The following is a 13,760-nucleotide window of genomic DNA, read 5'->3' on the forward strand; positions in this document are numbered from 1 at the left end:
ATCTTATTGCCGAGGTTCAATTTATTAACGTTTAACACTTGTCGTTGTACAAAACGTACAATTAAAGTAAACCTAGAAGAATTAGCCGAACATGAAGTTGCCAAAAAAGTGTCTAAAATATCCTCAACCGAATAGAAGACTGGTTCAAATACATGGAGTTCTGTATTCCTCAAACAAAAAAACAAAAGTAGAAGAACAAAAGGCTAGTTTTTCACTTGGGGTGAATTCGTGCAAGCTTGTTTTTCACCCGAGTAAGAAATGAACGCACGCACGTACACACACGCACACGCTTGGGTACGATCGAGCCGGGTTGAAATTTGGGTGAATTGTGATGTAGTACCATGTGATTGTAAACAAGCAAAAGGGTCCACACACATATATTGCATGAATTAACAAATGAAATGTCTTACTCATTTAGTACTATATGGCATTGGATGCCTTTTTGTTATGTGAAACCATTTAGCATTTGAGAAATAAAGAGTGTTGTGGACTGTGGGTGTGGGGGATGGTGTTGGCTGATCAAAACTCAGATTTATTCTCACAATTTCAAAGTTTTTGGGCTGACATAACAGCAGCAGCAACATGTGCACGTGATACTCGTAAAGCCTGTTATCTTGTTACCCCAACTACTGCATCTAATATCTAACTAGATTAGGCCCATGCGTTGCACGTTTATATTTTATTATACAGATTTCTCATAAATTATAAAAATTGGAAGTTAAGGTGGGTGATTACAAATTGTAATATATATATATATATATATATAATCTCTTATAAAGAGAATAGGATTAAGAAATTAAACATAATTTTTCTTCCCAAAATACCCCTACTTAAACATAAAACTTTCATATACACATCTTTTCCCATTCTCTTCAATCATTACACACTCTCATTGACCTTCTATCACCCTCCGTGATCTCCACCACCGCCTCCTTTTTATAATGTTTTCGCCTTTTAACAGCCGCAACGCACGAACACTATGCTCGTATATTCAAGCGCAAAAAGCTAATTAAATTCATCGTAAGTATGTTCATAATGATCGAGGTTTTCCATTACAATATCAACCAAATCTGATAATAAATTAGTCTTTTCATCATAAACATTAACGTCAGGTCCATTTTTTTCTAATGGTGATGAATTTGTAATAATATGTTACAAATAACTTATAACGTATTTACCTGCATGGCTGCGTGCTATACCGTATTTTCATTGTAAATATTCATAATTTGCTAGAATGTTAAATACTGTAAGTCCTTAAATGATAAGCAAAAAAACACCCTCCATTTATATAAGTGGATAAATACACAAATTAAAAAACATGATTTTTTTGATTTTAATGGATCAATATGTTGTTAAACACTTGAATAATGATAATTAAATAAACTATGTTAGTTTTATGAACTTTTGATGCATCAAAATGAAGTTTATAAGTGTTTTCGCAATGTTCTCATTTTAAGGTTGGATTTATTGGATTGACACCATATTATATATAATATATATTATATATTATATTTATACATAAACATATCTTAATCTTAATCTTTTATTATACTAAAGCACAATTGTTCTAATAACTTATCGACCAATCACAACTCTCGATTTTTTAAAGTTGACCATTGTTTTTAATTTTTACTTTAATTTACACTTTTTTGTTTTCCATCACAAATTTACTCTTATTACCCAATTATTTTAATATATTAAATAAATAAGAATTGTTAATATATATCTATTAAAATAATAGTTAATATTTATCCAATAAAATAATAAATAATATATATCCAATTGAATAATAACTAATATATATCCAATAGTATGTTTTATCATAGAAACATAGAATTAATTAATTAAAAATAAATAAAATTTGATGTCAATATATTAACATTTTAAGAACAACTTCGATGAATATATTTGAAAAAAATATTTTAATATAAAACTTAAAGTGTTGATATATCGATCAATTTTTATTACTCAAAATAGTATATTATGTTTTAAATTATAATATTGTTGACATCGTAAGCCTCGTGTATTAGACGCTAGCCTAAAACAGTTGAACTAATGACTTATTGCCCAATCACATCGCTCAATTTCATCAAATTGATTCTAGCAAAAGTCTCACTAATTTACACTTTTTTGTTTTTCATCAATAACTTATATTTTTTAGCCCTAAATACTTAATTTATGCTTTTTATAATATTTAGTCCCATCAACTTGAGAATATTTTTTATAATAATTCATCATTTAATTAGTTTGTTTATTGACCAATTACAACTCTTAATTTTTCTCTAATTTTTCACAAGTATGTTTAATATAATATTATGAGTATAAGTGGTTTCAAAAAATTTTATAATATAGAAAATATTGTAACATTTGCCTTGTAGAGTGACTATGTGAAACAAATCCATCAATATGTCTCATGTTATTATTTACAACTTGCAAAGTATAACACTTGGAATCGTATATCTTCAAAATTGTAAACTTTTATGACTTAAATAGTTAATTGTATGAAGATCTGATAATATCGTAAGTCCCGTGTCCAGTGTTTAACACGGGTCTAAAATTTAGTATATACTATAAGACAATTGAACTAATGACTTATTAACCAATCAAATCGTTCAATTTCATCAAATTGACTATCGCTTATGTCATCATTTAAATCAACTATAAATTAAAAATTCGAATAATCATTATCTAAATATATTATTATATTAGTATTTATATTAATTTGTAGAAAAAGTATCATTAATTTACATTTTTTTTGTTTTTCATAAAAAATTTACACTTTGTAGTCCTGAATATTAACTTATATTTATTTTTAGCCATCAACTTGAGAAGTTTTTTTAAAAAATTTTTTTTAAAAAGTTACAAAAAGGTATTTATATTTAATTTTTTTAAATTACAATTGTCACTCAAATCAATAATCCTAATTGTTATCTACTTATCATAAGACAAGTAATTGAAAATAAGCTTATTCGTGTTATGGGCCCGCATCATAATCAAGTACATATACTTGAATATCAAGTACAAGATCACAAGTATGTTTATATTTTAATTCTTAGTTATCTTATATCACATTATGAGTACAACTGGTTTTAAAAAAATTTATAATAGTGAAATTATTGTAGCATGTATCTTGTGTAATGACTACAACAAACAATTCTATCAATATGTGTCAGCTAATAATGACAGTGATGAACATTTAATTATTGTACTACAACTTGCAAAATATAACACTTAAAATCATATATCTTCAAAATTATAAGTTTTTATGAATTAAATGTATGAAGATTTTATGTTTCTAAAATCTAGTTATAATATTAAAATATGTGTCAGAGGAAACAAATAAAAATAACTAAATGCTATACATTTATTTAAAATTAGAAACAATATCACCAACATATTGTCTAGTCTAATGGTTGCATTCGCCTATTATTATCCCACATGTCGTAAGTTCGAGTCTTGTTTTGCGCTATATTTTGCATTATTTAAACTATTTTATTAACTAAATAATTAATTATTAATAATGACATGGATAAATATTAGATATTATGCATACGTGTCATATGAAGTGGTGATTTATGTGTCAAGCTCCTAAAGCTATGAGGAGCAAGGCTTCTCCATAAAGCCCCTTATAGGGATATCTTATGCCATGTGTCAATTGATATCTTTGAAGCATGGAAAGAAGCGTCTTATTTATCACGTCATCTACAATTTTTTGTCCAATAGCGCCCTTGGGGGCAATGTATATAGCTTTATTGGGCTTCTTATGGCTTCTTGTAACAAAAAGTTGGAAAAATGACGCCCTATAAAGCCTTGTACCGGAAAGCCTAACCCAACACGATATGAGAATGCTAATGTGGTGAGCAAAGAGATATGCCAAATAAGCTCTCGGAGATAGAGATTTATATATATCTAGAGAGAGAGATAGAGATATCTTCGGTTATTTATTACATGCACTCCTCCTTTTTGTATCACTGTTAGTTCTATACAATTCCCATGACTACTAGTTTTTGGCCCTTCCCCCCGGGCCCACCTTGCTCATTATCAATTCAAACAGAGGTTTAATTTGCACCTCAATTCTATACTTCTCAAACTAATTACTCGTTTTTTTAGGTACATCAAATTGGCATTGTCTTGAATCAAACTATGATACCAATTAATTACGGCGAGAGGGCAAGCTGAGTCATAAAATTAATGGGAATATATAGTAACAAAACAATGAGTATAACATAAGAGTACGTTGTGTCTTAATTTTCAACTTAATTCCCCGTGGTCCTCACAAACTAGAACAGATATCTAAGCCCGGCCCGATAGCAAATTATATATTAATATATATATTAAAAACAAAGTTATGAAAATGCGTGTAAAGAATAGTAACGGGTCGTTTTATTTTTTTGGGCCCGTTTTTATTTTTTTTAGTGGGTCGCTTTATTTTCTTTTGGACCCGTCTTATATTCTTAATTTTGGGCTTGACAAATTATGTTTTGATATTTTAAATTGCTTCCAATTTTTTTATAAAAGATCACTTATTTTTATTGCATATTATTATTTTTTAAGTTTTTAACATTTTTAAAATTATCTCATCTTAGTACAAGTGAACTATTACATAGTATATATACACATAACAGTAGGGTGTATGTTTTGGATATATACACCTAACCATCTCCGAAAAGTTTGATTGCTATACTTATTATTTTCAATGTTATTTCGGTTGATGTTTTATTATTATAATTTTTTTTTTCACTTTCTATTTTCAATGATTTAAGAAATTAGCTTTAATTATGTTTTTATTATTAATTTGTTTTTTTATTTTAAATATTCCACTTTCATACTTATTATCTTTTAGAATTTATATAATATATTAATCTATTATAAAATTATATCGTCGATTTTTTCTAAATTATAATTGATTACCCATTAAAAAATCAATATCAACTCAGGTTTTGAGTTAAATAATGTTTCTAAAAGCATGTAATAATTTTTACATAGTACGAAACACAATAAATATAATGTCTCCCGGGGCATCGCCCGGGTAACGTATCTCGTATATATTAAAAACAAAATCTCGTAATCCGTGTAAAGAATAGTAACTTTTATTTTATTTTATTTTGATGGGGTCCATATATTCATTATTTTTTATACTATTATTTTTTACTTTTTTCTATTAAAACGGTTAAATTTTTATCACCACAAATTTATGTAACTTTTTCAAACCTTTTTATTTTATTTTATTTCTTTTAAAATTATTTCACACCAAAAGCTTTGATTTCTTACAATTTTACACTAAGGATTTCATTTAAACTGTATGGGTTTTATTTTCACACAAAAGTAATTTTTACCCTTTTTAAAAAAATGGTTATTTCTTTTCACTGTAAATTTATTTAACTTTTTTTTAACGTTTTTTATTTTTATTTTCTTTTAAAATCATTTTATACGAAAAGATTTAATCTATTACAGTTTTATAGTAAGGATTTCATTTTAAACCGTACAAGTTTCACTTTTACACAAAAGTTTTAATATTTCTTTTTTCACATGGGCATGCCACCTTCATTTATTTTTACCATGTTTTTTTAACCACCAAATGAAAACTATATGTTCCCCTTAAAAAAATTGTGTCTTTTAACTCGCAGCTCATGAACCCAAAATTATTTGTAAAACATAAACTCATCGTATAATATTAAATATATTTTTATTTCATTTTTTTCTATTATTGTTTTTAATGTTATGCCAATCTTCTAAGAATGTTGTTATCGGTATTAATATAGTTATCGTTAATGGGCTTTGCTATTCCATATTCAAACTTTTGGGCTACTTATTTATATTTAATTTTGAGCCTTGTGTTGACATTTTAGTATGTTAGGTTAATTCAAAACTTTGAATTTATATGTAAAAAATGTCATATTTTTCTATTATTGTTGTATTATGTTCGTAACACATTTTGTCATTCTTTTAAGAACGTTGTCTCAGTATTAATATATTTATTTATAGACGTATTTCATTATTTCTCCTAATACAATTATCTTAATAAATTTAAGTAATTTTTTTTTAAAAACATCCACATACGTAATGTCTCCTGGGCCAACGCCCGGGAGTATTGGGATTTGTGCAAAGAATAGTAACTTTTTATTACTCCCTCTGTCCCAATTTAAGTGTCCACATTTGACTTGTTGAGTCTTTCTTCTCTAACTTTGACTTTAAGTATTTTTGTTTATATAATATAATACTTAATGAAAGTTATATCAATGAAAAGTACATCCAAAGCTCAATCTATTCATATATTTTACATCAATTATGGCTTAACACACACGAAACAATTTACGGTCAAAGTTACGAAAGAAAGACTTCAAAAGTCAAAATACGACATTTAAATTGGGACGGAGGGGGTATTTTTTTTGTAGGTCCCACATGTCCATTATTTTCTAATTATTACTTTTAACTTACATTTTTTACATGCTTAACTTTTTTTCCTCATTATACATTTATTATCTTTGTAAATTTTTTTAATTTTATTTCTTTAAAATACATTTATACTAAAAACTTTGATCTCTTACATTTTGTACTAAGGATTTTATTTTAAATTGTAGGCATCCATTAAACCCTTTTTATTTTCACACAAACTTTTTAAGGGAACATGTAATATTTTGGTTAGAAAATGGTAGAAAGAAATTAATATATCAAAGTCTTCTTTTTTCTATTATTATTTGTATTATGATCGCAACACATTTTGTCATTCTTATAAGAGCGTCGTTTATGTATCATATTTTGTCATTTATTCTAATACCATTTTCTTAATAAATTTAGATAATTTTTCTTAAAAAGAAAGACATCTACAAACGTCATGTCTCCCGAGGCAACGCCCGGGTAACATATCTCGTTAATACCAAAATTGACTTAGAAAGTCATATTTTTATCATATCATCACAAACTGATACTCCCTGAATAGCTTGTCGCAACATCTAAAATTTTGATCGTTTGTTGCTAGCCTAAAACACAAATTACATATATAATGCTCAGGTTTGTTTATATTAATTTTTTTGAGGTCTTGAGGAAAATTGCACTTTTGTGCACACTCAAAGTCAGGCATAAGTACTGATGACAAATTAACCCAATCATTTGAAAAATTATGATCAATAAATCACTGTTAGTCAGACTATTATTATGCTCTTTGGTAACCAGATTCTTAAAGGATATATATATATATATATATATATATATATATATATATATATATATATGCATATTTACCATCTCCATAAACACCTCCATGTTAAAATGTACTCGTATAAATTATTTAGGCATGTGCTAATAAGACGGAGTTTCTTGGAGCTTTTTGTCTGACAACTCAGCATCACATTACTCAAGACTCTCTCAGTCTATAAAGAAAAGCTTTTTGGAATTTCTTTCTACATCATCATCTATTTTATAAAACAAACAAACAAACAAACAAAAAACGTTTTCGGCCCCCAATACAAAAAATACCATTTAGTGGCTCACACTTTTAGTGACATACATGTCATGTGTCACTATAGCAAGTTTCTAATGGCACAATCTTTTCTGTCACAAATGATATTAGATATATATTGTCACTTTGATTGTGATGCCATTAAATGTACTTTGATTTTGATTGTAGTATGCCATTAAATGTACTTTGATACTTTTGTATACTTTAAAACGAAATTTTTCAAAATTCATCCAAAAATTAGGCGGACCTTTTCCTTTAACTTTCAGGGTTTCCTTCTTATATATCTTTATTCCCCCCTTTTTAAATAAATTCATCTTTTGCCCTAAAAATTGGGCAGTCACAATAATTCAAATTCATCCTGAAATTTTTTTTGGGGTATACCATCTTCAAGATTGTGCCTTAGTTTATGATTCCATCCATAGCCATAATTATGGTTATGTCGACAAAAGGTACCGTAATCGAACTATTGCTATAAAATTTTAAGAGGTGATTTTGTATCTTTCTTTCTTTTTTTTCTTTTTGCTTTTGCCAGCCTTGACTATAAGATTTCTCATTCTTATTTCCCTTCCTAATTTTCTTGTGTTTGTGTTGATATAATCTATAGATAATATCTTGATTGGGCTGGGAACGATGAACAAATTATGGCAGATCTTTTTCTTTCTTTCTTTTTTTTAATTTTACTTTTATAGGGTTTATTATTATTTATTGTTAGTAATTTGTTGAAATTTTGTTTTTAAACAACTTTGTCAAGAGATTTAAAAAAATAATTATGAATTATCAATTCAGGGATTAAAATTTTATTTGGTATGTGTACACAGTATTCCTTTATTCGCAATTAATCTTAAAATATTTTGATTATTTGTGTAACAAATAAACCATGAATGTCATGGTTAAGAGATACTTCTGGAAATATAATTTACAATGCTTCCAGTTGTCTAACTACAATATAGCTTTTTCCGTTTTTTTTAAATTTTGTTTTAATCTTATTTCAGATTTATGGTCACTTGTGTTGAAGGTTTCCAAGTTAGATTTAACTAGAGAAAAGAGGATATATTGGCCTAATAGTGGTAATGTAGAATTTTATTGTAATAGAAATAATCATTTACATGTTTTTGTTTTCGGTATTATAATTTATAGAAACACTATATTTTTTGTCTTCATTTGTTTCATTAGCTATGGAACTCAAAAGACTGAATGAAGAAGAAATTGAAACTGAGTGACTGAACTTAAAGCTCTATTTCAAGATTTCAGGTACCCTCACAAATCTTTTTTAATTTGTCTTTCATAGATAGACTTGCATTTACATACCTTAAATTTGAGTGTTATTGCATATCTAAGTTGTGCAAAAATAGCTAGACTTATATATATTAATGTATTAGTCCTTATTTTTTACGGATTATAATTTTTGGCATTTCCTTGTTTGCCATACAGATTACTTGCTAACATGAAAGTATGAGCTACAAAATCTTGCTAAATTGGATGAAGGATGGCTGGTTTCAAAGTTTTAGGTTTCTTATATGAAATTAAGTTCTACGTTAGGCGCTTTCCTTTTCTTTAATGGGCATCCTCAAATTGTGTTGTTCTACTTGTGTCTATCTTTGGTTTTTCTTGTATATTAGAGAACATTGCTTGAATAATAATTACAACCTTACTTGAATTGATGGTATAGTTCTTTTCATCTTGTAATGTTAAAAGTATTTTTGATTATTAAGGTTGCAATGACACAACAAGGTATGCCAGCAAAAGCTATTAAGGTTGTAATGACACAACTAATACTGCCACCAAAGCTGTTGAAAATTTAACGACACAACTAAAAAGTGCCACTAAAAGTCCCAAAGTCAATAGTAACATAACAAAAAAGTGCCACTAAAAACCATAAGTACAATAGTGACACACCAAAAAGTGTCACTAAAACCCTTTAGTGGCTGCGTTTTTAGTGACACTTTTTTTGTGTCACCTATTACCCAAATGTACATTAGTGACACTGTTTTGATATTTAGTGACACTTTTTGTGTGCCATTAAATGACATTTTTTGTAGTGCCCACTTTTCTTGCGTCTTCCAACTTCTTGGTGGAGAAGTTTTTGCTGGACGCTCGGTTGAAGACGCACGGTGTTGACAACGCCCGACTTCTTGGAGCTTGAGGACGCTCACCGACGAGTATTATAAGCACATGCCTAATAATTATGGTAAAGGCAAAAAGTGTATAAATCCCTACTTACAAAGCAGATTTAAGCAACTTGTTTCTCAATTAAAACCTCTCTCAACCTGTGTAAGTTTTGACGTACAATTGGTAAGTTTAATCAATCATGCATGTTTAGGAATTACATCCATTACATTATTAACTAGTTTGGATTGGGTAGGGGTCAGATAAGGATCATTATGTAAACAAGGGCAAAAGGGTAACTTAAATAGTCTTAAGAATATAATCCCAATGGGGTTGGTGTTAGAATGGTTAGTTCTTAGTATCTTGAGATCATCCATTTAGATTCAAGACTCACTTTTCATATTTGTGAGGTACGGTAGAGGGGTGGTATTTGGGGTATGTTTGGAATTCGTGGCTCCAATCTTAAGTATTAAGGGTAGTTTAATTAGAAGGACAATTAGGATAATCTTTCGTTTTAAAAAGAAAGCTAGTCTTAAAGAGTATAATAGAACATGTGGTTGAGTCAAAATTAAGGAATCAAATCAAAAGATAAAAAATCAGATCAACCACATGCCAAAGTTCAAACCATATGCATTGGATTAGTGGTTTCATGGTACTGCCATATATAAATCTAGTATAATACTAGAAAATTACAGCTCATTTTCTTCAGAAGACCATTGTCTTTTTTCCAACTTCTACTGCCCTCTTTGTCTTCTTTTTGACTTATATACATAGCTGTACCCCCTTTCACTTTTCAACTGGAAGTAATAATGCATAAACTAATACATAGGGTAAAATTTTGGTAATATGGTAAAAGTTAAAGTAAGTATTTGAAAACTTGTCATGGTAGTATATATATATATATAGGATACTTTGTGAAAGAAAAAAAAAAGGTATAGTACCATGGTGAGCAGTACTCCAGGAAGGTATAGTATCAATTGTTTAATGACCACCGACCTCCTGCCCAATGTGGTTTATACATTGAAATTGAAATATTCAAACCTTTGAGTTTTCCCATCTATATATATATATTATCAAAGAAATATATTTTTATAGTGGAATAGAATATGGGCCATGAGTGTTTTACTTCTGTATAAACATATATAGAGTGGTTAATAGTAATAGGTAAATACTTCAAAAGATATGTTTTTTTTCTAAAGCTACATTGCAATATTGCATACTATGCACAATGCAAGTGATTAATATGCGATTGTGAGAATAGTTGGTAGCCAAAAAAGTCATGTGTATGGTAAGATATATACCGGTTTGTACAAGAAAATGCAAGCAAAAGGAATCTGTTTGATGACCAAACCGGCTAAATTATGAAACAGTACAATTTTAGCTGGTTTGGAAATTCGGATTAGAACTTGAAACATCTTTTTTCACGTTAAAAACAAATATACAAACACAGATTTTTATAGAGAGAAGAGTTCAAACACACGTCCTTTCCAAAAGTACACAATTGAATGTTAAGAACTAACAATGATAATACGATATATAATAGTTAGGTAGGAAGGAGTGGAGTCAGGTAAGGCATCGGGTACGTGGAACCTGATCGGCTACACCACTCCTTGCGTTCGGGTAGGGTTCCACCCACTTTTCTACCTTTTCACCCATAAAAACCCCATTCTTCTTCCAAAATTTACACCACAACTTTCATTTTCACCCAATTTCCATTTCATCCACAATTTCCTTTCAACCAAAATCACTACAATGGACCTTCGTGATTGTAAAATGGCTATCCAAACTCACCTAAATCACGACTCCAAACACCTCTCAGATGTCAATAACGTCATTCAGGGCGTTTCTGAGAACAAAGCGGCTTACGAAGCCGCAATCAACCGACTTAATGCCCCGGGTTATGCACGTAACATTGCGGAGAATGAGCATCTTGAAGATCGACTGGCTGAATCAGGTTATTTTTCAGTTAAACGTTGCTTCTTCAACATTGACCCGGACGCTAGACCACAGGGTACTATCGCAAGCCAATGTGGGTGGTGGTCAGGATGTACCTTACTACTCTGACCCGGGTGAGAAGTACGTTTCTCTTCTACTAGGTACGGCCGCCGAGTCTCCTGAGCGCTACCCCTACATTCACCGCAATGACGGTGACAGCACTGTGGACTCGGATTATTCCGAGGCTTAGTTTAAGTTTTATTTAAGTAAAATAGTTTTATTTAAGTGTTTTTTAGTCGTATTTAAGTATGTTTTATTATGTGTTGTGGTTTTCAGTTTAATGAAATTATGTTTTATATTTATATGGTTTTAATTATATGTATTAAAATTAAATGAAAAAGAAAATGAAATTGGGTAAGAATTAAGTATGTATTATCAGTGATTTGGGTAAGAATTGGGTAAAATTGGGTAGTTGTAAATTGTAGAGTTTTTATTAGAGGATGAATTGGGTAAGAATTGAGTAACAGAAAAGTACTCCTTTCTACCTTAGAGATAGATGAAATGGACAGGTAATTAAAGCACATTGGGTATAATTGGTACTTTACATTTTAATCACCAAATGTCAAGTCCAATTTTGTTGTGGTGAAACATTATCATAACAAGCATCATGACTAATGATTGGTTAATGATGTGTTAAAGATGTTAAAGAATTATTAGTAGTAGTGAAGGGGGATTGTGGGTGGTATTTTAATGGTAATAAACAACAATAGTAAATATTCATTACTTAAGGACTACTTTAATTATATGGTCAATATGGTATAGAGATTTAACTATTCACAATGTATATATAGTTCATACAGGTAGACAATTAAGATGCAAGCGTCATATAATTTGCTATTTATTGTATTTTCTTTTATAAAAAAAAAAACACAGTCAACATCCACCTTCAAAACCAACCTCTTTTTCCTATTTTGCTATTTATAGGTTTCTATAATCTCACCTCACCCCACTCTACTACACCTTCATTCTCTCTCAGTCTCTCATTCTCACAAATCTCACTCTCACAGACACAAACCCAAAAGCAGAAAACAGATCAAGATCACATATTACCACTGACTGCATGGACAAAAAATGGAAACTATCAAAAGAAGATCCATGCAACCATTCATCAAAATCATCCTCACTTTTTTCAAGAAGTGTTTCACAAAAAAACTCATCCTCCACAAAATCACCTCTTTTGAGATCATTCTCAACAAAGAGTAGTTCCCTTTTTTCAAGAAGCTCATCACAAAAGAACAAATCTCATCAACATCATCCTTGTGATTTATCAAGAAGTTCTTCACAAAAATGTGCCAACTTTACTAGAAAATGTGGTAGTTTGGCTAAGGAACAAAAGGCAAGATTCTATATTGTCAAACGTTGTGTTACAATGTTGGTATGTTGGAAAAAACATGGAGATTCTTGATTAGTATTATCATTATTATTATTATTATTATTATTATTATTATTATTATTTTTGTAAGTTTTTTTTTTCTTTTTTAGTTAGAGTTTAATTAATGATGTCTTTTTACTTCTACTTGAGCTAGAGATGGATCTGCTTTAGGTTTTAATTAAAAACCTAAATAGTTTTCCTGCCATCCTATAAGAAAAAAGAAGTAAAAGAAATCATTATAGCATTTTTTTATTTTCTTCTTTTTATGTGCTTAATTAGTAGTAGATTATTTATGTTCAAATGGAAACATCCATGTGAAATAGTAGGCAACTTGAAGAGCAGCACATGCAATGATGCAACAAAAGAAGGATGTCATTAATGTACCATATTATATGAATATATATATAGATTTTGAATTAATGGCCTAACATATCTTCTGTTTATTTACTAACTGTCTTTATCATCTTCATGTCTCATGTGCCATTCCTATACATTTTTATTTTATATGGCATACTATACATTTCTTGCTATATACACTACTTCAATCTTAAACCGTCAGGCAACGTTGCAGGTTGTTAGCTTGAGCAAAAAAATTTCTCTATGAAACTAAGGGTTTCCTGCGCATTTATTTTTTTTAGTTCAATCTAAAATGTTTCATCTTAATGTCTCATGTGCCATTATTATATGATTCTTGATCTGGGAGAAAGATATATAGATTCTTTTTTTTTGTGTGTGTAGTTTTTGTTTTAGATACAATACAATGTATTATGTATGGACATTTTATTTTTTTGTCAATATATATAGATACTCCATGCAAAACGTCTCTCA

The 13,760-nt window shown here is 29.2% G+C and overlaps 1 protein-coding gene across 1 annotated transcript; it reads left to right on the forward strand.

Moving 5' to 3' along the window:
* Positions 1-12,501: 12,501 nt before the first annotated feature.
* LOC122581120 (small polypeptide DEVIL 13) lies at positions 12,502-12,986 on the forward strand. Its single transcript, XM_043753271.1, has one exon. It carries the CDS (start codon positions 12,621-12,623, stop codon positions 12,963-12,965), a length of 345 nt encoding a protein of 114 aa, XP_043609206.1. The 5' UTR covers positions 12,502-12,620; the 3' UTR covers positions 12,966-12,986.
* The last annotated feature ends 774 nt before the right edge of the window (positions 12,987-13,760 follow it).

Source organism: Erigeron canadensis, chromosome 9, assembly GCF_010389155.1.
Source record: "Erigeron canadensis isolate Cc75 chromosome 9, C_canadensis_v1, whole genome shotgun sequence".
Lineage (NCBI taxonomy): Eukaryota > Viridiplantae > Streptophyta > Magnoliopsida > Asterales > Asteraceae > Erigeron > Erigeron canadensis.